This window comes from Microcebus murinus, chromosome 3 (assembly GCF_040939455.1).
Source record: "Microcebus murinus isolate Inina chromosome 3, M.murinus_Inina_mat1.0, whole genome shotgun sequence".
Lineage (NCBI taxonomy): Eukaryota > Metazoa > Chordata > Mammalia > Primates > Cheirogaleidae > Microcebus > Microcebus murinus.
Genome location: NC_134106.1, coordinates 62,205,714 through 62,230,754, shown reverse-complemented (window position 1 = coordinate 62,230,754; position 25,041 = coordinate 62,205,714). Strand labels below are relative to the sequence as shown.

Genomic DNA, 25,041 nt, shown 5'->3' with positions numbered 1-25,041 from the left:
TAGAGATGCTCAGAGAGGTGAGCTCCAAGGACACAAATGTGGAAATAGAGCAGGCACACAAGGTTCATAAACATGCCCTGAGCCACGCCCTCCCCACCCCCTCCCCAGGACTCCTCTGCAGAGGCCTCGCCAGCCACCAGTCAGCAGCCGGGTTCTTGGGGACCTCACCTCCCCCAGATTCCCAGGCTCTGCGCATCCTGGTTCTTCCGCTGCCCTGGCAGCTGTCCCTTGGGCTCTCTCCCCGGCCCTCTAGATGTGAGAGGCTACCCCTTCCCCCAGCCCTCATAGCTGCCTCGTCACAAAAACGGAGGCACCTACTGTGAAGATTAAATGGAACAAGCTGGGCAAGAGCTCTGACACCCTGCGTGTGTCCCCCGGCAGCTGGGCTCACCCTGGAACCCTCTCTCCCTTGCCCACCACTGCCTACCAGGGCCAGGGGTCTTGTACTTTATCAGCCTCGCATCGCCCACCCCCAGCCCCGCGCTCCACAGGTACTGCTGATGATGCGACACCACCAGGACAGTTCTGCCCACAGCCCTCACAATCCTGCATTTACTCCCCAGCACCTACTGGAGAAGGACTCAACGTTTCAGGCTTGCACTCAAGGCCTTCTGTGATCTGGCCCCAGCCCACACTTTTCTGACTTGAATATCCACATAACCCTTTTCTGCTCCATAATTAAGTCACTTTCTGGGTGGCATGCCATGAAATTAGGATTCTGTATCCAAATAAGGGGATTAAACTGAGCTGAACAGGTTCATATTGCAGGACTTCAGGGCCTTTAATTCCTTAATGTACACTGTGGCTTTTCACATTTTCCAAGTTTATTCAGACTTCTAGTATGTTTTTCATGGAGTTCAACAAATAATCTAAACAATCTGTATGGCACTGTTTCTCCAGCATGCCTATAGAATGTGCCAGTTGGGGCGTGTGTAGGTGGGCCAGAGAGTACCCCGTGTGGCCTTGTGAGGCATGTTTGTGGCAGTTTGTCACCCCCACTGTGTAAAATCCCAAACTGAGCCAAGCAGCCTCTCTCAGAACACAGGTAGAAAACAAATGGCTGCAGCAATGCCCTGTGGGGCTGACGAGTAGAGAAGTGGTTGGTCTCCCTGGACAGCCAAGGCTGCTGTCTCCACCATCCCACAGCCTTGCGTTCGATGCCCTGGCTGGTTTCTGAGGCTTAAAGCCAAGGAACCTTCACGGACACATAGTTTATTGGGTCCCTGAGTGAAGCCAACCAAATCAGCCCCCCTGTAATGGAGCACCCGGCGCCACCCCCCCAGGTGCAGTACCTGTCCCGTCTGGAGTAGACCTCACAAAGGTGGGCAGCATTTTCACTGACGCAGTAGGGTGGGTGGTGGCTCCAAGCCCTTTCTCCATCTCCCTGCGGAACCGCTTGGAGATCTCCAGGAGAGTCTCATCAGAGAGACGCATGTGGTAGAGATACTGGTCAACCTGAAAGAGGAGGAAAGCAAGAATAAAGATCTATGGGGTAAATAAATTATGTTATAGGTCCACGTCACGGAACATCACTCCATCCTTCAAAAGAATAAAATGTGTTGTAGATAGAAGTTTATTATTAAAGATCATTAATGGGAATTGATTTGACAGGACTTTGTCTTTTAAAAGACTGTAAAAATTAAAATTATAAAAATAGGTTTAATTTTATTTCGAGAGAATGTACAGATCGGGGAAAGGACTATCAGAGAAGAGGAAAGCTCCTTTCAGAATGGTCGAATTGGAATACCTGTGACAACATCCCTGGAACCAGGGTCATTACCCTCATCTCTTGTTCTCCACACACCTCACATGGCCAGTCATGCCCATCTCACTGCTCCTCACCCTAGGCCAGGTAGCCACCACCTCTTACCTGGACTTAAACAATCCCAGGTTCTATTTTTACCTCTTCATCCATTTTCCACCCCAGCCAGACTCTGCTGATCACTGCTGAAAACATTTCAGCAGCTTCCCATGGAAACAAAACCGGAACTCCTTCCAGAGGCTCTACCAATCTGGCCCCTACCCTGGTTGGCATGCATGTGCGCTCTTTGTGCAGACTATTATCCCAGGATCAGTCCCCCAACTTCCCCGACTCGGAGCTCGTGCATACGGGTCCTGCAGCTGCATGCCCTGCCAGTCCCTTGCCAATCCTTCAGGCCTCTCTCCGTAGGGGCCTCCTCTGAGCCTCCCCAACACACAACAGTCAGGCCTCCCTGTTACTCCAAGCACTTGAACTTTTCCCTTCACAACACCATCCACAATTTGGGAATATATATTTAGTAGTATCCAAACCATAAGCACCGAGGGCTGGGAGAACCATGTCTATGTGTTCGCCTTAGTGTCCCCAGAGCCTAGCACAGAGTCTGACACATACGACAAGCTGTATATAAATGATGACACAACCTCTCCTGTGCTCAGCAGTGGTGGAAACACTCCTTAGCCATTTCATTGATCTTGTTTCCAACATAAATCTACATGAATGTTTCCCAGATTTAATACCAGGAGAAGGAGAAGCATTAGGAGCCCCTCTCAGATGGTTTCCTTCTCGGAAGCTGTTATCTGCCTTGGCCACAGATAATCCCAGTTTTCTCCAATCAGGGAAAGGTCTCATGGAAACTTATCCAAGAGGCACACACTTCCCACACTGCCACTGTTCCCGGCAGCGGTGTCCACAACAGATGAGGCTGCCAAGCAGCAGCGGGGCAGGAGTAGAGAGAATCAGGAGTCCTCCCAGCTGTGGCCTCAGGTGTGAACATCATGGCCCTCCCAGCTGTGTCGCCAAACTGAGCCACTAGAAGGGATACTGCTCTTTCCAGCTCTGAAATTCCAGGATGCCAAAGGGCACAGCTTTAAGAACAAAAAACAAACCCAGTGTCCTCCTTGGTGACAAAGTAAAAGAGAAAAGTGTCCTAACTCTCATCTTCTCCTTTCCAGGCTGTATCCTATCTCCTAACAGAGTTTGGCACAAACACTTCTCTTTGGACCTATTTTTGTCCCTGTAGAATAATGACATTGGCCCTCCTCAGACCATTTCAAGGATCCTGACCAGTACTACTGTTTTATTCCTCTTCTAAGATCCCCAAAGTCAAAAGACCAAAGTCTGGGAATGTGCTGGAAGCAGCTGGAAGCCGGCATCAGCCCCTCCACAACTGCCAAGGGGTTAAACACAAAGAGATAGAGAGATGCAGTTCTCGCCTGGGGTGAGGACAGAGTAGGAGCAGAGAATGGTGGAGGGGCAACTTCCTCCTGCTAAGCAGGCCCCCAGCCACTTCTCCACTCCCTCCTCCAGCCTGGAGAGAGACTAGGCTTGTCATGTTGCGTTTGGAATTGCAGAAATGAGGATTTCCCCAAATTTGCCTGTTGCCAGCATTTATTGAAAAGCCACCTCAGACTAAGTCCATAGGTCTAACTCAGGAAGAATCCAATGGTCCCTTCGGTTTGATTTCCAACTCCTTGTGCCTCACTTGCCTTGAAGCCACTGTCCTTCTGCATCTGGCTCAGTCTCCCAGGGCTCCACCTCCCAAGCTAGGTCACTGACCTCTGCTTCCTACAAGACCAGGGAGCCAGGGTGCCTTCCCCATGATGAGGTTTGAGGCTGCCCCAGAGGTAAAAGGTGGAGCTTTGTCAGCCTGACACCAGACAAGCCACCTCACTATTAGAGAAGTGTCAGTGTCCAGCCATGTCTGGTGACCTCAGGCCCAGGGCAATTTTGACAATCCCAGAGTCCTCCCACTCCAGATCCAATGACACCTTGACTGGCCCAGGAACACTATGTCACAACTCGAACATCTTGGTGCTAATATACAAATTCCAGGGCCACCCAAACCAGAGGCCAATGTCAGGCCACATCCAGCCTGAGATGCCCTCGTGAGCAGCAGTCATAACATCAAATGCTTATGAGGCTCCTACTTTTGCTAGACCCTGTTCCCAAGGTTTTGCCCCCATTAACCCATTTCATCCTCAGAAAGCGCTCTAAGGTAGGTAGTGTCACCCAGTCCCTCCATCCTGCAGCGGGGAGTCCCACAGACAGGGGCCGAGCAGGGACTGATGGAGCAGGGGGACTCGCCTGTACTCCTGTCCACTCTGCTAAATGACTGCCTCTTTCCTGCTGGACTAGAGCACGGCCTATACAGGCCAAATGGCACTGTAGCAAATGCAAGCTGGCCATGCCCATCAACAGGTCACCTTCAATTCCAGTCATCACCCAGCATAGACTTGAAGGGTGGACAGCGGAAAGCCTGGCCCACAAGGTTGGCTGAGCAGGTCAGAGGGCAACAGACATGTCTCTGGACATTGTCCTCCCACCTTGCTACTTTCCCAAAGAGTAGGAGACTCCCAGAAGCCTCACTGCTGCACACACACACACACACACACACACACACACACACACCCTCCGCAGGTGGCTCTGGGCATTTGCAAAGGCAGCAAGAGAGCTCCTGCCTGGAAGAACAGACAGAGCCCGTCCTGTCCTGCCTTGTTAAGAGGCTCCATCATCTCATCCTGAAGCAGCAGATCATGCACACAAAAGAGCAAATCGTACAGCAGCCAACTTAGTTTATCTTTGATGTCTGAACAGCTACAAGTTGTTGGAAATCCACTCAGATACTTCTTATCCTTAACCCTAGGAGAATCAAGTTAAATGGTCACCCTTTTACTCAAGTCATGCTGCCCTTTGCCCAGTAGATTAGAACTATCTCTCACGGGTTCAATGACAGATGAAAAGGATGACAATGATGACAGGTGCAGTCGCTAAACATTTATCAAGCATTTCCTACCTGTCAGGCGCCATCCTGCAGCTTTACTGACTTGATCTCCCTTGTCTTCTTATAAAACTTCTGTACCCCTGTGTCACAGGTCACTTGGGTGGTGAGGGGCAGAGCTGGGGCTCAACAGAGGTCTGCTGGCTCCAGTGCCAGGTCCTCAGGACCACCACCCTTGCCTGTCCTGTGTCCCCTCTTAGTGTGGGTAGCAACCCTGCTGGCCCTGTGGTTTCTTGAACAACCCCAGGACCTTAGTTTCCTTTTCATCCCAGGAGGAGACCAAGGGGAAGGATATGGAACAGCTGTGGATAATGCCAAGTCCAGGACATTGGCCCAAACTTCCCCTCCTTCACCTTGGCCAAAGCTTGGGAGTGGATGGCACCTGGGCATGATGATGTATCCACCCAGCCTATTAGAGCCACTCAGGTGGGGATGACTAATCACCTAATGTCAGAGCTTCCTAAACATACGAGCGGTGCCCACCCCGCCCTGGCAGGCACTGCTGTGTTGAGTGAACAGTAGCCAGGGGAAACAGAAGTCAGAAACAAAAAGCAGCTGCCATATAAAGACAGTTTCCCGAGTTGGGAAGGAAGTGAATGCAGTTTTCAGAATCCTGCCAACTTTCAGCCACAGTGCAGCCGGAGGGAGGGAATACCAGGCCCAAAGTCATGGGACAAAGCCATTTAGGAGATACCATGTGTATACACGGCAGTGAGACTACAGCTAAAAACAATATTCACTCTTAGAAAGGAAAGGCCCCTGGGGCAAAATCCCACTGAACATAGCATTCGAGTTTGTCTAGTTTGTCTCCCTCCACCCAGTAGATAGTCATCCGCCCTAGGTTTGAATGCTTCCAAGCCTGAGAGGCTCACTATTTCTCTAAATTCCATTGTTGGTCAGCTCCAGTTGTTTGAAAGATTTTCCTCAATCAGAGATAAATCTGCTTTGTGATAACTGCTGCCTAATCTCCATCCTGCCTCGTGCGATAAGAGTTTCCAAGCTCGGCTGCACATCAGAATCACATGAGGAGCTTTTAAAAAACAATAAGAATTCCAAAGATCCACTCCAGACTAAGCAATCAATACCTCTAGGCCTGGGAGCACCAACATCTTGCCCTGTCTAAAGGCAGGTTTCCACTGCGACAGCAATGCGGTCATGGTGGGCCCTGTTCTGATCAACGCCGCTTAAGGTCCTTTTCGCCACTTTTCTGCCTGGGGTCTTTGAAAGTCAGTAGTTAAGAGACAAGGCCAAGTGTGCCCCAGCGAAATAATCCTGTGTTGATCCAGGGTGCTGGGAGTTACAAAGACAAACCCTGCACTTTGTTGTTCAGAGATTTAAGTTGCAGAAAACCATCGGAGCGGAATCACTGAGGCCAACCCTTACTTTGCAGCTAGTGGTGGCGGAGTGAGGGCTCTGGCATCAGAAACGCCCGCTGTAGCATTTGTGCACGGGTGACTCGCTCTCCAGCTGAACCCCGGCTTCCTCGATGTACCTCGAGACTAACAAAGCAGTCATCGGCATAACTGAGGTGACAAGGGGAGAGCTCTAGTCGCCCCCTTTCCTCCCCGCCCCCCACCTCTTTCTTCTAGACTTCTCTCTGCCCAGTGGCACCTTCGGAGGATCAAGGACATTTCTCAACCCGATTTAGTCATGCTTGGGTTAACAAAGCAGAGCCTGTTTCCCCAAACTGTTCCTCCTCTCTGTGTGCGTGTAGGCCGCTTCTCTCCACATCCCCATGTGGGAGAGAGGCAGAAAGGCGGGGGCATTCCAGGCTGGGGCATCAGAGGCAGGCCAGGGCAAAGCGGGCTCAGACCCGGGTCTGCTGCCCGCCCGCCCGCCTGCCTGCCTGGCCGAGAGGCAAGGGCGTGTGTTAGGCAGAAAGCGATAGCAGTTTTAGTTGATATCTGTTTAGCAATGGTGAGATTAAAACTTCCTCATTGGGCAATTTTGGTCAGTTTTCTTTTCCCATAACACACCAGTCTGACACATCGGCTTCCTCTACAGAATTGAGGGTAGTGGCAGGGCAATCCCCAAAGAGAAATTCATCCCATCTTCTTTATTTTATAATTTAATGCCCCAAACGAGAAGCCATAAATGCCTATCCCCTTAGGTGCCTGCATTTGCCTCCAGACCAGCAGGAAAAGGAGGGGACATTGTGTCATAGTAATGATGGGAGGAGTGGAGAGAGCAAAAGGTCATCCTTTAGAGGCTCCACTGCAAAGTGGGCAGTGGGCAGGGTGGGTCAGACCCAGCCCTGGCCAGGTATGGGGAAGCCGTGAGAAGGAATGTTCTGGAGGGGAGAGCCATAAAGGGATGTCAGAGAAACTGAGGCCTCACAGGGAGGAGGCTTGGCCAAGGTCACACAATACAGGCTACAATCTGGATCACCCAGGTGAATGACAGCCCTGCTGGCCCAGAAAGGCCCATCTCTTTTGCAGGCCAATTCCAATTGAATGGCTGGTGGCCAATGCCTGGATCCAAGGCCTATCTGGTCCCAGTGCGAAAACTGGCCCTGATCAAATTGAGAGCAATATTCCAACTTTAACAGTTTTTATAAGGACTATAAAGTCTACCTTGAGTGCCTGAAGAGGTTAAGATGGGAAGTGGAGAAGGAAAAGCAAGTCTAGATCTGTAAGACTCATATCATTCAACCCCTGAATCCCTGACTACTGCTGCAGCCCCAGCATCTCCCATCTTATAGCATTTGCTGAACATCAATTATATACAAAGCACTACAGTGCCCAGAAACATAATTTTAAAAGAAATCCTGGAGACCGATAGTGGTGTTGGTTGCACAACAGTGTGAATATATTTAATGCTGCTGGATTAAACACTTAAAAATGGTTAAAATGGTAAATTTCGTTAGGTATATTTTATCACAATAAAAAAAATGTTTTAAAGAAATCAAGATCCCTGCTCTCCAGGACTTTATAAGACGGCAAAGGACGTGGGTCATACTATAGACCAGGGGTCCTCAAACTTTTTAAATAGGCCGTTCACTGTCCCTCAGTCCATTGGAGAGTGTGCGCTGTGGGCCCGGGACGAGTCGGCTGCTAAGCAGGACAGGCAGCAGCGGCAAAAACACCCGGCGGGCCGGATAAATGTCCTAGGCGGGCGGCATGTGGCCTGCGGGCTGTAGTTTGAGGACGCCTGCTATAGACCAACAAGTGTCTCTGGAATGCATGGAGGGATGAATCTTGTCCAGTGAGAACAGCAACCACAGTGGAAGGCAGCCTGTGGGAAGTATCACAGGTTTAAGCGGCCTGTGGGACTGGCATTCATGGGAGATGGCTTCTGGGCTAAGACATCTCAGTAGATAAGCGTGGACCTGGAGACAGCAATGAGACAGAGCTCAGGAGGTGCGGGCAAGCACAAGATCCTGGAAGATTATGAATTCCAGGTCGCAGAAAGCCACTCACCTCACTACATTACATTAGATCCCTAAAAAAATGCTTATTAGTGTGGTTTAATTCTGTGACTTTCAATTAAGAGATCACAGGAAGGAAGGACCACAGGACCACCCCACTGTGTCAAGCTGCTGTGCTGCAAACACTTCCCTACCTGGCCAGGAGAAAGTCTGGCTGCCCAGACACACCGCACTTCCTGCTACAGACCAATGAGATGAAGACGGCTAACTCAAGGAGAACTGTCCTTTTCGCCTTGACTGTCAGGAAGCTCAAAGCTCTGTCAAGTTTTTTTTTGGTTTTTTTTTTATAATCATCTCCACCCATTTGATGACTCTTGTTCTAGAAGTCATTTTACTGAAAGTTGAACCAAATCACCAAATCCTTTCAGTAAGCTGGCAGAAAATAAATACACAAATGAGCAAATGCTTCTTAGTCATTTCTACAAGACACACCTTCCTGGTAGAAGGGTGAATTCAAGTGATCAAATAGGATAAAAACATGACTCCACAAGCTTAGAAGCATCAGAGCAAAGGATGCAGAGACACCTAAGGCAGTTGAACTTCATTTCACTAGTCTTGGGATATTTCTGATTTAATATCTAGAACCTCTTTCCAGGCAGTACCAGATGAACACTAGCTAATTCCTGACCTCAAGTGGACTGATTGATTGAATTTCAGCTTTCTTAACACTCGTGTTCTTGTACTGAAGATACAACCAGGTCACCTGAATATTAAGCCAATGCTCCAACCTGGCCTTCCTGAAAGAAATTTAGGAAGGACTGTGTTTTCTGGGTGTCAAGGGTCCTATGACTTGTCTCATCCTCTTTAAATAAACCACAATCAAAACAGAGTGGTGCAGGAGATACTACACAGCAAGAAGAATGCACCACCTAACACCACATGCGACAGCACAGGTGAGTCTCACAACACAGTACAACGCTGAGTGGAAAAGGCCAGATACAAAATGGTCATACTATACGAGCCCACTGATATTAAGTACAAAAACAGGTCTACACTAGAGGTGGTGGGTAGAGGAAGAGGGTATTAGAGCTGGAAAGTGGGGCTGGTACACCAATAGTAATAAGCTGTTACTGGAAATGGGTGGTGGTTTCTTGGTGTGTTCGATTTCCTATGTGTATTACATTTTAATTAAGAGGACGTTGGAAGGCTAGGTGCAGTGGCTCAACCTATAATCCAGCACTTTGGGAGGCTGAGGTAGGAGGATCACTTGGGCTCAGCCGAGGAGTCTGAGGTTGCTGCAAACTGTGATGATGCCACTGCACTCTAGCTCAGGCAACAGAGCAAGATGCTGTCTCAAAAATAGATAAATAGGGCCGGGCGCGGTGGCTCACGCCTGTAATCCTAGCACTCTGGGAGGCCGAGGCGGGCGGATTGCTCGAGGTCGGGAGTTCGAAACCAGCCTGAGCGAGACCCCGTCTCTACTAAAAATAGAAAGAAATTAATTGACCAACTAAAAGTATATATACAAAAAATTAGCCGGGCATGGTGGTACACGCCTGTAGTCCCAGCTACTCGGGAGGCTGAGGCAGGAGGATCGCTTGAGCCCAGGAGTTTGAGGTTGCTGTGAGCCACGGCACTCACTCTAGCCTGGGCAACAAAAGTGAGACTCTGTCTCAAAAAAAAAAAAAAAAAAATAGATAAATAAAATATAGAAACAAAAAAGGCAGGTGGCCCAGACTTGGTTCTAGTCTACCTATTCCATGTGGCCAAAGAGCCAAAGGAGATCAAAGAGGTCAAGAGAGGACGAGTCAGCGGGGAGATCCATAATGTAAATCTGGCCACACACAGCCTTGCATTAACTCGATGGGCTGACACATGCTTGCAACATAGTTTCGAAAGAATTTCATATTTCTGCTTTATTTCTTTGCCAGTGTTTTACTGCAAATCTTTGACAAGGAAACTGAGGCTTAGAGAAGCTTCCCCAACCACAGGCCTAGTCCCTGGCAGGAACCACAACATCCGGTGGCCAGCTGAGTGCCCTAACCTGGAGCACAGGTGTGCCCATCTGGGGAAAGCCAGGCAACTGCTGTCAGTGACCTCATTAGTAATAATGCCCTCACAGACTCCTCTTGGGAGGGCTGAGGCTGTACAAAGAGCAACAAGTTTATCCTGTAAAGTTGCCAAGGCAGGGCCAGATGTCTCTGATACAGAGGGGAAAAAAATGAGCTGGGGGGAAGATACACAGCAGAACGTGGGTTTATTAATTCTCCTGTCGTCTGAAAGCCTGCTGACCAAAGGTAGCATCTGTGCTACAAAACTTGCTTGCAATGGGACAACCAGGACCTTCCTGGGGGCTGCCATGCCACCCCAGGGAGATGCCGGCTCTGAATCACCCTGGACTCACATGCCTGGGGCGGAGTGGGGGGAGAGTGGAGCCGACCAGGGAGACCAGGGAGACAGAGACGTGCATGCAGGCCACTCCTCCAGGATCCTGTTGCACCATTGTGAGTCACAGGGTTTCCTGTTCTGCCAGTTCTTGCTCTCAGCTGCATCAAGTTACAGCCAGGCAGACCTCAGGCAGCAGCACCTGTCAGGGGTCCAGGAGGTGGGCATTTGGGGTGCCCGGCCCAGGGTCCTTGTCCTCACACATTCTGTTCTGACTGCGGGGCAGCAGCGATGCATCCCAGATGCACACACGCCTGGCACAGCTCACTCTCCACCAGACACTGATTGAGCACTGAGTGTGCCAGGGCTGGGTGCTGCAGAGACCAGGAGAAAGGAGACACCAGCCTCTGCCAGCAAAAGGCTCAGTCTATGAGAGGCAGATAAATAGGTTACAAACTGAAAGTTAAGGGCAGACAGCAGGCAGTTTTTTAACTGTAATAAAATAAGGGCTTACAATCATTTAAATCACACACACCAATACAAATCTGAGGAGTATTTGTCTTCCAAAGGTTAGAAATGAGTATGTGTCAGCCCCGCTGCCTAGAATGTTCTCCTTTGGCCTGACAAACTCCCATTCGCCCTCCAGGGCCCAGCCCGAATAGCCTCTCCTCAGCCGGTACTGACAATGCACTTGACACCTGTGTCTTTTGTCTTCACTGTCCCCAGAGGACTAAATGCACTGACTACATGTACCCAACTTCAAATTTGTGATGCTAGCAGCCATCTCAGTACTTGAGATGCAGTAGGTGCTCAAGAACCCTTTGTATGATTACCCACAGCGGCTGTGGGAAGACACGGAAGAGTAGCCTGGCGAAGGGGGAAGAGCTGGCTACTCCAGACTGACCAGGTGCTCTGTGTCTGATCTTGCTCTTCAGACCTGCGCCCTCACTGCACAGCATCTTGGCAACAGCTTCGTTTCCTCCCCTGTCTACCTGGCTGCCCTGCCTAGTACACTAGGTTCCCTTGAGGTCAGACTCTGCGTTCCCCTGGACAGTCCCTGCCAGGGACTAGAATCTGGCCCTGAGCCTCTTGCCCCACAGGGACATCTGAACCCCTCACTCCTATCTGCTGCCAACTGTCCACCTGCTGGACCAAATCCCTCTGGGTCTGTCCCTCTGCTCCATGTCCCAGCCCCAGACCCTCCCAGTCTGCCCCACCCACCCACCCCAAGATCACACCCATCATAGGCAAGGCACCCATCTGCCTTTGCTTACCCAAGACAATCTCAGTTTACACCAGTGGGAGTGGCATAACCACTAACAGTAGCGCCTTCTTTCACTTTCAAAAGTGGCCCAGTTTGGGCAAGAAATTACAGGGTACCCCTAGCCCACAAGCCTTTGTTCTTGGGAAACCTATACCTAAATGATGGAAGTTCACAAATGGCATTTAAAGGGAATATGATGGGGATTGGCAAACTGGGTTCCAGACCTGGGGCTTACCCTCCGTGAGCTTGGGCTGGTCCCTTAGTACACAGCACCTGATTTCCTTAACTGTAAAATACAGGGTTTAGACTACACGGTCCCAAAGGTCCATTCCCAGCTGACACCTGACTCATAACCCCATGAAACTGAAACACAACACAGTTGTCCTGAGCAGTTTTATGCTGGGGGTTAAAGGCCAGCCACTCTGGAATCACACTGCCTGGGACTGAATTCCAGCTTTCCCCTGGGCAAGGAACTGTCCTACTCTGTGCCCGGCCTCTGCATCTGAATAATAGATAATAACAGCCCTATGCTGGCGGGCAGCCGGAGGGTGGCCTGAGTTACCACAAACAGAGCTGATGGGACACAGAGGGGGCTTCATGGAGGGGGCTGAGATAGGATTTTTTTTTTTTACAGAATATAGCTTTATTTACAGAATCTTGCAAATAAAACATTTATAGTCCACATAAGCTAATTTTCTTTTCTAATTTCTTCTCATAACAGCCAAGTTACTTTTTAAAAAAATACTGTGATGGAATTGCAGAACTGTAAAGGGAAATATGAACAATAAAATCCTAACCTCTCTTGCAAAAATCAGACTTTTTTAAAAAGGTGGATTTTCAGTATATTACCATCTCTTTGGAAGAGGACTTACTGAAAACATATATTAGGTTTCCGAACAAAGAAGCTTTCTTTTTCAAACTTAAGCTGAAGGACCAGTGAGGTATAGCTCCAACTTGACACTAGACACAAAACACCTTTAGAGGCAAGGACAGTGGCAACCTGCTGGCCAGTGGCGAGGTGAGAAGTAACAGAGCCCCTGTCCCTGGCTTACTGGTCCTGCATGCGACATACTTTCCTTGCAAACATTAGTAGGAGCTGGGCCATCCAGAAAATGCCAAGGTGAAAAAAAGTCCTCAAAACAATTCCCAACTTGACTTAAACTTCTAATATGTACACATGCTTAAAACAGCAAATTCAACATTTAAAAGTCAAAAAGAGGCCGGGCACGGTCACTCATGCCTGTAATCCTAGCACTCTGGGAGGCTGAGGCGGGCAGATCATTTGAACTCAGAAGTTCAAAACCAGCCTGAGCAAGAGCGAGACCCATCTCTACTATAAACAGAAAGAAATTAGCTGGACAACTAAAAATATATAGAAAAAAATTAGCTAGGCATGGTGGCGGGTGCCTATAGTCCCAGCTACTCGGGAGGCTGAGGCAGGAGGATCACTTGAGCCCAGGAATTTGAGGTTGCTGTGAGATAGGCTGACGCCATGGCACTCTAGCCTAAGCAACAGAGTGAGACTCTGTCTCAAAAAAAAGTCAAAAAGAAATTGCCACATTTCCAACTCATGAGGCAAATCTGTTGCCAATGGCAACTTACAATCAGTCTGACAATCTTGAGTGTCTCCACCCCTCCTAAACTCCACTGGGGTTGACCTCTACTCCAATTACAGTTTAAAGACGATTTCTCTTTGAGGCAGCTATCTATGAAAGGAAATTTCTCAAGTTAATATAGGTGTGCACAAACAAGGAATGCACGCCATTTCATATTTTATTTTTCAGCTCATTATTTTTGAGCTCATCTCCTAAACTAGAAACCCACCAACTTTAACTTAGTATTCTACTCCCAGACAAAGGATATTTTTAGGGAATGACAGGATCTATAGGGAATGCTGAAATTATTAATTTAATACATCAGTGTGAGTTCAGTAAAGCAAAATCTTCCAGAGTCTTAAGCTTTGAGTGTTGTTTTCTGGAACTCCTGAAAGCAGTTTGAGAAAAATAGAACAGAAAAGATGAAGACTCATTCTAAAACAACAACGACAATAATAATATAAAAAGTTAGATTTCAACATTTAAGGAATTGGTTCTTTGGTAAAACTGGACCATAATCCAATCAGGATTAAATATCAGTCCTGATATTTAGTCTAGAATCTTGATCACTGAAGATTACTTCCTTCTTCAGTCTACTCTCAAATCTATCCAAGTCAACAAGCAAGATAAGGAGAAAAACTTATAAAGCAGTTTTCCTGCTCATATTCTTTTCAAGAATATTCCTGGTTTGAGGGATGTTTCCCGAGAAGAAAACACAAAATAGCTGCTGCTTTTAATTACTGAGAGTGGACAGTTTTTCTGTGCAAGACAGGTGTTGGCAATGAACCAATACTCTTGTCAGTCACGCACACAAATCAGCCTGCGAACATGGCCCCGCGGCTGCAGCTGTGAGCACCGCTGAGAAAGGCTTCTGGAGAGACTGGCTCCCCAAAGTGGCTAAAGAATCTCACAGGATCAATATGACAATAATAAATCAATTCACCCAGTGAACCTGAGGAGAGGGCTCCGGTTCTGGATGACGAAGGGGATCAAGATGCTGCCCTTCCTTTCATCCTCTTGGCAAACCTCAGAGAACGTATCAGCCAGAGATGTACACAAAAACATTCCTCCAGCCAGCGCATAAATCCACTTGGCAGAGAAGTGGCTACCGGCCAGAGTGCCAAAGGCCAAATCCACATAGCAGCAGCAGCAGAAAGGAAGGTGAAGAGAGCTTGCCGCATGCTCATCCCAGCATTGATGAGGATGACAAAGTCTCCCAGCTTGTGCAAGAAATCCTCACAGAGGATGGCCACCAAGGTGCTGACACTTTGGCAAAAGGACACGGTGAAGGAGGTGAGTCCTCCTGCCCAAGGATGGGAGGTGGGAGAGGGCAGGCAGAACTCCCGGAACTCGCTCCACCCCATCCCAGACCAGTCACTGAAATTGTGGGCAGCAAAGAGGTCTCCAGAACCAAAGCTCGATGACAGGTTCCTCTGGCCATGCACAGGCTGGGTGACATTCTTCCGGCCCACTCCCACATGCAGATGGCTGAACAGGGCCTTCAGGGACTGCAGCGTGAGGCTGTCACCCACGCCATAGGATGCACTAGATACTGCGGGAACGCCGAGGGGCTGGTGGCTGGCAGTGTGAGCCTGGAGCCTCAGCAGCAGCTCTCTGTAAGCTGAGCAGGGCCGGCAGGAGGCTGCCGTGGAAGGCTGGGTGCAAGAGCTTCATGGCAACCAAATCAGCCTAGAGCTCTGGAGGACCAATCACAGCCACCCCGCGCAGCCTCCCCGGCAAGACCCCGGGCTGCAGGATGGGCTCAGCCGAGCCGGAGCCCCCTCCCACGTTCCTGGCGACCAGTCAGAGATAGGAAAACAGAGAGAAAGCAGGAAGAGGAAGTCCTTCTTCAAATAGGAAAGAAGGAAAAGTGGCAGCTTCAAATGCCCTCATTTAACCCTAATTAAAGCGGTCAGATAGTTGATCTGGCTTCATTCCTTTATCAGACAATATGGAGATGCCAGAAGGGAGAGAGGCTGGCATTAAGGCCTTTTAAGAACAGGGACCACCCTCCAGGCCTCCAGGGCAGGGATGCTGAGGAGGGGCAGAAAGGCTGGGTGGGGGGTCTCTGGGCCCCAGTGCTCCCAGGGCCAGGTTCTCAGAGCCCTGACTCACTCTCCTGCTTAACTCTGAAATGAGGTTTGGCCAATGTCTGTCCAGGGAAGGAATGTCTAGGAAATGCTTACAGATCCACAGACAAAAGCACAAAATGTGTGACCACCCCTAAAAGAAGGTGTCACACGGAAAATGAGATTCTCTGTTCATAGGAAAAGGGCCAAGATTCCTGACTCGGATAAGACAAAGGCTGTTCAAGGGATGGAGGGTGTGGGTCCCACACAGACAATGCCTTGGGCCTTGTCCAGAACTCAGGGCACCCCGTGTCACCAGGAGGGGACACACTCAACAGCCCAGAGTCTGTATATAAGCGGCAAAGATTCCTGTTGCTATAGTAGACTCTGTATCTAAAAAAATAAACAAAATAAATAAAGTCATAATTAAAATATTTAATTAAAAAAAAAAATAAGTGGCAAAGAGCTCTCTGCTCAGGCCCAAGATAGCTGGGTGATCACCCCATGTGCCAAAAAAGGTAGGAGTGGCTGTCCCCTTCAGTGACACTCTAGGGATCAATGGAGCCAAACTCGCCACGGCTTTGTCCTGTGACCGCAGCATAGGTCACCGTGAACGGTTTCCCCAGTGGGAAGCCAGAGTCTAGGGCAGAGGTGAGGACGGAGGAGCAAGTACCTAAGTGGCAAACTCCACTGCAGAAGAAAACAAATTCCCAAGTAGGCAGCCCAGAAACTCCCCTCTGAAGTCTCTGCCCTCCTCGGGGAAGTTACTGCAGGGAGGCTGGGTTAGGAGTTTCAGTGCTGTGATCATTCAGCACTGCTGTCTCTCTCATGGCATCTCAAAGAGGTTGCTTCAACCCAAGATGTACCCATGTGCAAGGTGTCCCAGAGACCCTCAAATAGGGGGTGCCACTTCCCAGAGGACCAAAAGGAAAGCAAGTTAGAGGAAGAGCTAGAGGATGAGTCTCCTATGCCCAGAAAGGTTTTATAAGGTGAAAGGGGCAATGAGGACACTTCCTTCTTCCCTGGCTTCAGGAACTTCCAGCATTCTGCCTTCTGTCCTCTGATCTAATCCAACATCAGACAGACAGCACAAATGAGCCTGAACCCACACACCCTAAAAGGAGGCCTTGGGAATTATCCAAGTCAAAATAGGGTCTCTTTTTGTTCCTGTCCAAATGGACAGGGAAGAAGGGTGTCTAAGAGTGTGTCTTTCTTCATGGACAGATGCTCCTCGACTTACAATGGGGATACATCTCAAAGAATAAGTCAAAATGCATTAAATACACCTAATTTACCAAACATCATACCTTAGCCTGGCCTACCTTAAACGTGTTCAGAACACTTACATTAGCCTACAGGTGGACAAAATCATTTAACACAAAACCTATGTTATAATACAGTGTGGAATATCTCGTGTGATTTATTGAATACAGTACTGAAAGTGAAAAACAGAATGGTTGTATGGGTACCCAAAGTACGGTTTCTACTGAATTGATATCACTTCCATGCCGTCATAAAGTCGAAAAATCATTAAGTTGAATCATCATAAGTTGAGGACCATCTGTAGCAATATTTAATACATAAAGTGTTGACTATATGTCAAGCACAGTTCTAAGAGCTTCACGCATATTAACTCTCTTTCTTGTTAATCATTACAACTACCCTATTAAAGTATTATCCAAATAATCTCTCCATTTTACAAGAGGAAGAAACTGAGGCCTAGAGAGGTAAAATAACTGGCCCAAGCACACACAGCTTGTTATGCATCAAGCCAGGATTCAACCCCAGGGAGCCTGACCCATCTCTCCAAGAAGCCGGTCTCAATAACTGCTGGACTGTCCCTCAGTGGGTGTCACCAGCCCCTCTCCTCTGCTCCCCAGCCAGGGCAGCTTCTGAGCTCAGGTTCTGCCAGTTCACATGCCTGCCTTATTTGGAAGCCTGGCAGATGCCCAGCCTCCATGGAAACTCCAGCACAGCCAGAGTGCCATCTCCTAAGGACAACTGAACAGACTTCATTCCTGCTGGCTTCCTGGACCACTCCCACTGCCCATTTTTCTGGCTGAGAACAGAGAAACATCCACTGGCTCCTGCGCCCTGAAACTCTGCCCTTCAGTGAGGGAACATGGGCATCTGCTGACTGCAATGGACTGAAGACCTCATCTTAAAATCATCTTTTGTAAAAGCCCCTATTTCCAGCCATGACTGTCCCATGCCATGCACACTGTTGAGACTGAAGGCTCTGGCCCCACCTGGGGCTCCTAACTAGCTGTATGACCATGAGAGATACTTTTTTTTTTTTTTTTAAGACAGTCTCACTCCATCGCCCCAGGTATAGTGCAGTGGTGTCATCATAGCTCACAGCAACCTCAAATTCCTGGGCTCAAGTGATCCTCCTGCCTCGGCCTCCCAAGTAGCTGGGAGGGACCTATGGGTGTGCACTAACATGCTTGGCTGGCTAATTTTTCTGTTTAGTAGAGAACAGGGTCTCGCTCTTGCTCAGGCTGGTCTCGCACTCCTGAGCTCAAGCAATCCTCCTGCCTCGGCCTCCAAGAGTGCTAGGATTATAGGCATGAGCCACCATGCCCGGCCAAGAGATACACTTGAAAACTGAAGAGGGTAGGGAGTAGATGGACCATGTTCTTCTAAAACAGTTTCTTAATCTAGACACTATAGATTATTTTGGGCCAGATGACTCTTTGTTTGGGGGGGGGCGCTGTCCTGTGCATTGTGGGATATTCTGCATCGTCCCTAGCCTCTACTTACTAGCATCTCACCTGCCTGCGACAATCAAACATGTCTCCAGACATTGCCAAATTCCACTGGGGAACAAAAGTCACTCCTAGCTGAAAACTACTGCCCTAAAGGAATAGTTTAAAAACATAGGCTTTGCCCCAGTAAATTTGGATATGGTGGAAATTCTTGCTCTTTCTGAAAGGCTGGGACAGCGCCTCAAAAAAAAAAAAAAAAAAAAAAATGTGGCCCAAAATGTCAATAGCACCAAGGCTGGAGAAAATTGCTTTAGAAATAAGCAGAAACAGCCCCTCCAGTGCAAGGAAGGGTGGCACATGACGCATAGAGCATGCTATTAAGACGTATCCAGCAAGCTCTGGGATTTGATTTGCCCCTCTCCCCCACTGCTTTGAAAAGGCAAAGGCAGACAACATACAGTGTTGGAAAACAAACCAAACTTGCTGACTTCCAAACTCAACAATGATAATGAGAAACCTCTTATCAAGAGCTGGTCTTTTAAACCAAAGTATCTGAACAAAGGAAGCCAGTTTTCTGGGCCTCCCAAGTTCTTTCAGTGTATCAGGTCTCCTTAACTGCAGTTGTCACACTTTGACTTTGTGGTCTGTACTGTTCTGGTGCCCCCTGGAAAAGGACTCCCAACTAACCCCCAACTCCCCAGGGTGCTAGAAAAGTCCAACTTTGAAAAGTAATGTTTGAAAAAAATGTTGGCTTTGGCTGAGCAGCTTCAGAGGGAATTTTAATTCATTCAAGAGTAAAGAAAAAAGTGCTTCTTAGCATTCTCTAAAACAGAAGTTTAGCAATATAAAACAAATGGATGGTTAGCAAAAGCTACAAAGTATTCCTACTACTATCAGTTGTCTTTTGAGCTGGGCAAGGGACAGTATAATAAGGATACTAATACGTTATAAATTGAACAAATGAGACAAAATTGTACCTGTCCCTGTCAATGTCAGTTTCCCCAGTGAAAATTAACCTAGATAAAAAGTCTTAAAGGTTTTTTGTTTGTTGAGACAGAGTCTCATTTTGTTGCCTGGGCTAGAGTGCCCCGGCGTCAGCCTTAGCTCACAGCAACCTCAAACTCCTGGGCTCAAGCGATCCTTTTGCCTCAGCCTCCCAAGTAGCTGGAACTACAGGCATGCGCCACCATGCCCAGCTAATTTTTTCTATATATTTTTAGATGTCCAGCTAATTTCTTTCTATTTTTAGTAGAGACAGGGATCTCGCTCTTGCTCAGGCTGGTTTCAAACTCCTGAGCTCAAATGATCCACACCCCTTGGCCTCCCAGAGTGCTAGGATTACAGGCGAGAGCCACAGCCCCTGGCCCTTATAAAAGTTTTAATCTGTAGTTTACTCTTAACACTTTAATCTCATATCTAGAGATTAATGGCACACAATAGGTGTCCAAAATGTTCTTTGAGGTTGCTAACTCTCCACCCACCCATGGTAATACACCCTCTTTTTACTTAGTGGCCATAAATTATCTTTTCCTGGAGTCTTATCTCTCCAGACAACAAAAAGCTTTATTAGTTTCTGTTTCCTGCATAGCACCCAGAGGGCCCTGCCCCCATAGTAGGCTCTCAAAAAAACATTAAAATTATTGGCTACCTTGATTCTTGGGAGTTCTGCTGAATCTGGGCTTCCAAGATATTCCCCACAAGTCCAGGGTTGAACACCTAAGTGAGCTATCTATGTTACAGGATTCCAGTAAAAATGTCACCAGCCTACTTGTGTTCAAACAATTTGGTCAATGGCTAAAGGAAGGGGTATACACCTCATTTCACTTCTGTGATTAACCCTGATCCTCATTCTTAAGATACAAAAACCCTGTATCCTGCATATTAACTTACCTCAATTAATGAAAAAAAAAATCTTCTATCTCTTCAGGCAGGACTTGAGCCTCGATTGCTGGAGGACAAGAAACTCTTCCCCCTCAGGATCAGCCTCAGCTCATGCTTCAGATATAGGAAGAGCCCTGAGAACCGCCTTTCCCTCTAAGGTCCACCCACCTAACCCTCCCTTTAGCCCAGCACTAGCATCCCCCCGGTTGCTGCCCAGCCTCCTCCATTTCCTGCAGCTCTTACTCCATCATTCTTGCACTCACTGAGCACCTCGCCAGTAGCCAGGAACTGTGATGACAAAAGCAAAAAGCCAGGATCCTCCTTGTCCTAAGGAAGGAACCCAAACTGAAAACCATCAACTCTAATGTATGATGGAATGAAACAAATGCCATGCATGGTTCAGGCGCACTAATGTGGACACACAGGAAGGGGAGAAGGAGGTAGAAAGAAGGTTGAGAAAGGAGACAGCATTTGAGCTAGAAAGGGTTAAGTTGGAAAAAGCCAGGCAGAGTGTTCAGGTCTTCAGAAAGGGCAAGGGATAAAGGACCTAGTGTGAGCAGGCATGACAGAGGAAGGGCAATTGACATCTCTGGGGAATGAAAAGATGGAGAGGAAGGTGAAGCTAAGATGGTGGGAGCGTCAGGGGGCATGCAATAGCCAATGCAGAGTTGTAGAAGCCTTCTGAAATGAGCCAGTCTGGCTTGAGAAAGAGACTAGAAACAAGGAAATCTTTAAGAGGTCTCTGAAGTAGCCCAGAAACCAGTCAACAAAGTCAGAAGGGAAAGTTGGTGAAAATGAATCCAGGGCTCTCAGCTGGAATAGCCAGAGGGTACTAACTAACTAGTGCCATCAATCAAATCAGCAGGACAGCTAGTTCCGTCTGTGGGCATAATGGGTGGGGTGCTGCCAGCATCCATGAGTGGACACGGGCAGAGCCTAAGAGCCCACTAATGTTCCCCCAAAAGCAGACAAGTATGCAGTCAAGAGCATAGTGCTCTCTGGAGCCAAATGCATGGCTTCAACCCCCCAGCTCCTACAAAAAAGCTAGTGACCCTGGGCAAGTTACTCTAGGCCTCAGTTCTTCACCAGTAAAACAGAGATGCTGATAACAATCATACTCAAGGGGTTGTTGTGAATGCAAATAAGCTAATACATGTAAAGAGCTAAGAACAGTGCCAGGTACACAGTAGACTGCCAGGCACACAGTAGATGCTGTGTTTGCTCTTGAATTCCAAAGTGTCAGTTGGCAAAAGGTAAGCAAATAACCCCGTATTCTCATCTCTCATGCCACGAAACACTGTGCTTCTCCATCAGAAGTGGTCCCATTGGGCAGCTAAACCTAAGCCTTCCATGTCCTCAGACTATAACCCAGAATATATAAGACGATGTTTTCACAACTCATTTCAGAAGAGTCCAAATCAAAAGGCCTTTTCAAGAGACTGTAAAATTAAACTCAGTCTTCATCATTCTCTCCTAAATCTTCCCTCCAGCAGCAACTCAAAAATATGCTTCCAAGATGTTCTCTGATTTTCTTCCTTTTTCCTATCTAATTGCAGCTGGAAGCCAGCAGCTTTGCTCACCTAAGTCGGAGCCTAAGTAAGTTACAGGTTCTGACACCTAGTGAGGTCTGATTCAATTCTGCCCCTATTGGTAACTTAGAGGAAATACACCCACGTGTCCCAGGGACCTGTCACAGGCTGAAAGGCGGCTGGCAAGGGTAGAGAAAAGAAGCTGACAGGAGTGATGATTTCACATTGTTATGCTTAATCATCACAAGCCCATAAGTGGACAAGACTGCTGATATCATCCGCATTTTACAAAAAGAAACGGGGTTGTACAAAAAGACTAAGGGGCCTGGAGTTAATGAGCCACAAGATAGGGATTAGAACCCATTTCCAGATACCTTGGCTAATGCTCTTTCCACTCTGGGACCAAAGAGATGACTCCCATTCCAATACTGAGAGTGATAAACCTCCATGGAGTTTCCAGTCCTAGTGTCTTCTTCTGGGTTGGGAACAGTAAATTTATACAAGAATTCAAATGTCCTGGGGGTGATATCCAACTAGAAGACCTTGCTGAGATTATCCGATGGATCCTCCACCTCGTATTTTGGAACTTGCCAAAATATGATAGCCTTCCCCAAGAGTTAATCTTGGAAGTTGAGAAGTTGCCAACACCCTGCCAGCTCAAAGACATGTTTTTAAATAAACTCAATTAAAGTGTACAGCCACATCCCAGGAATGAGTGAGAGAGTAACAGCGGTTTACAAACAGGGCAAAACTAAAGTCAACCAGCCGCCCTCTGCCCCCTCCTCCACTCTTGAGGCTGGGTCATGTTTTATTTGGAGGCTCATCTGCCATCGCCACATCAAGATGGTAACCCGTCATCCTATCCTCTCCTTTGCCCTCAGGACCGCCAGAATGGGAATACGGGCAGGTTGCCCCACAGAACGATAATGTCAAGACATTTTCCAAAAAATGTGTTTCCACCAGACACTGAAATTTCAAGCATGTAATTGAGCAACGCTCAGTCATTGCCTCACAGCTCTAAAACAACCCCACCGCCCCTCCCCAGCTCATCCCTCTCCCTCAAATCCTAGCCAAGGCTCAGGCCGGGAGCCAATCTCTTAATCCTGGGCCTTTCAGAAACTGAATTCTGAAAGCGCCCCAGGCCCGGCCCAGGCCCAGGCCCCGGCCCCGGCCCAGCCCCAGCCCCAGCCCCACCCCCATTGCCCCAGGCAGGGAGAGTGAGAATCCCTGCAGGGCCCTAGGCGCTTTCTTATGTAAATGACTCGGCGGCGGCCAGAGCTCGGGTGCCCAGAGCTGCAGAGAGCTAGGTGGGCACGGAGAAGTCGGGGCCTAGGGCAGGGAAGAAGCTCACTTTCGGAACGACAAAATTCTTAAATCATCTGGGAATGATCACCTCTGAGGATCTCTTAGGAGATCCTCTTAGGAGCAGGCTAGAAAGTAACAAAGTCCTCCCCGACTCGGAGGCTGGCCCTGGAGACGCGAGGCGGGGCGGTCCCGGCGCAGATCTGGGGTGAGGGGGATGGATGAACGCCCCTCAGTTCCGCCCGGGCGCCGCAGTTCCGGGAAGGGGGCGCAGCGGGCGGAGTTCCTCTGCCCTCTTTCCTTCCCCTTCCCCTGTCGGCTTATCCCCAAGGCTACCCCCGCAAGGCCGCCAGGAACGAGAAGGGGAACCGCTTGTCCCCTAAACGCAGTCCTTAAGCGCGAGGGAGGTGCCCGGCAGCCCCACGCGGCAGCGGAGCCTCCACCCCCGGCCACGATTCGCCCCACGTGCTCTCACCGGAACTCCGGCTGCACAAGGGGGGCTGCTCCCACGTGGACCCAGCAATCTCGGACTACTTGCCGGGTGACCCGCCCCTCTAGAAACCAGAGAAAAAGGGGGAGGGGGAGAGAGCGCGAGCGCGCGCAGGTCGGCAGGCAGGGGGAGAGCGGGCGGCGCACGAGCCGCGGCGCCTCTCACGCGCGCACTCGCCGGCCGGTGCCTAGCAGACGTGGCTCTTCGCGCCCACGAGCTTCCCGGCTGCCCAGACTTTTTCCGCGTCCTCAGCCCGAACGGGGCAGAGAGAGTCCCGGAGACCCGGCAACTTTTATCGGAAGCAAGCCACCTGCCCCCGCCCGCGCTGACTTACCTTCTGCACTTGGTCATGGTTGAGCTCCGTGAAGAAGTAGGCGAGCAGATGCGAGGCGATCATCTTGTCGCGGCCCGACGGCGCCGAGTTGGGAAACCGAGGCTAGAGTGCGTGCGGGGGAGGCGGACGGCACGGTGCGACCGCTCTGTATCGGCGCTTGGGGCGCTTGGCGGCCGGGCCGGGAGCGGAGAGTCCGGGCGGCACACAAAGAAGGCGAACGGCGACGGCGCGCCCGGCTGGAGAGGGTCTCGGATCTCTAGAGTCAGGTTTTTGGAGTCACAACTGCTAGACGGCGCCTGAGTATCACTCCCGGCGACGTGTCCGGCTGTCCCACGTCAGGACGCTAACTTCAGCCACGGGATCACCAGGGCTCAACTTGAGAGGAATCGCAGCCTGGCTCCGCTAGGGCGATCGGACCTCTGGAGCGCCCACGGCGATGCTCCGCCGGCAGATCTTCTTAGCTGGGTGACACAGCGTTGCTAGCGGCGGCCCGGGACTCCTGCGCTGGAGTTTGGTGCAACAATGTGGCTTATTGAGGGGCTGCCGGCTCGCGGGCCGCCGGGTCAGTGACGTGCGCACGCCCATTGGCTGCGCAGGGAGGGTGTGTGCACCCGCGGGCCGCCCGCCGCCGCCGTGCAGCCAATCAGCGCGCACGGCCCGCAGGCGCGGTCGCTCCGACACCCGAGCCGGCCCGCCGGGGAGGCGCGCCGGGGCGGGGGCGGGGCCGGGCGCCAGGGATGGGACGTGTGGTCCGTGGCAGGAGGCTGGGGCGGAAAGGCGCATGAGCCACCGCCGCATCAGGTTCTGCCATGGGTGGGGGGTGCGTGATCGCGGACCCGGGGTGTGAGGCGACTGGAAAAACGGGTCACTGGACCAGCACACGCCCTGTGAGGAGAGACACCATGTGGCACCTTGGAATCATGTGAGGGGCTCCCATTGCCCCGTCACAAGTCTGAAGCATCCTAGCTCTTACCTACCGTGGCACAGCCCGTGCTCGCAACGCTCACGCACAGTGAGCCGCCTCAGCTGCTGCTTACTCTGTTCCAGGGAATACGAAAGTGGCCCGTTCAACTTTCAAACCACTGGTAGGATGTGGGTTTGACTAGCCCCGTTTCATGGTGAGGAAACTGAGGCACTGGGTCGTTAAAAGACGTGCCCAAATTCACACAGCTAAAAGTGGCAAATGGGGAAAGGAACCATGTCCGTCTGACTTTAGAGCTCTATTCTCTTTCACATTTTGCTATCCTGCCGCTCTAAGACCCAGGAAAGTAGAAGGCAGCAGAGGGGCATTGTCTGCAGCTCTGGGACTGACTCCTGGGTGAAAATGGGTGGATGGCGAGTGTGCAACTGGCTGATC

General features: G+C 49.7%; 1 protein-coding gene across 2 annotated transcripts in view; it reads right to left on the bottom strand.

Moving 5' to 3' along the window:
• The window catches only part of HK2 (hexokinase 2), a 123,048-nt gene extending 98,793 nt beyond the window's left edge, over positions 1-24,255 (bottom strand). The window contains exons 1-2 of one of the 2 annotated variants that reach the window (XM_012788581.3): positions 23,685-24,255; positions 1,293-1,455 (exon numbers count right to left, since the gene is read on the bottom strand). In XM_012788581.3, coding sequence (XP_012644035.1) covers positions 1,293-1,455; positions 23,685-23,747 — 226 coding nt within the window. In that variant the 5' untranslated portion in view covers positions 23,748-24,255. The remainder of the gene's footprint in view (positions 1-1,292; positions 1,456-23,684) is intronic. The other variant, XM_076000917.1, reaches the window with a different exon arrangement.
• Positions 24,256-25,041: the final 786 nt, after the last annotated feature.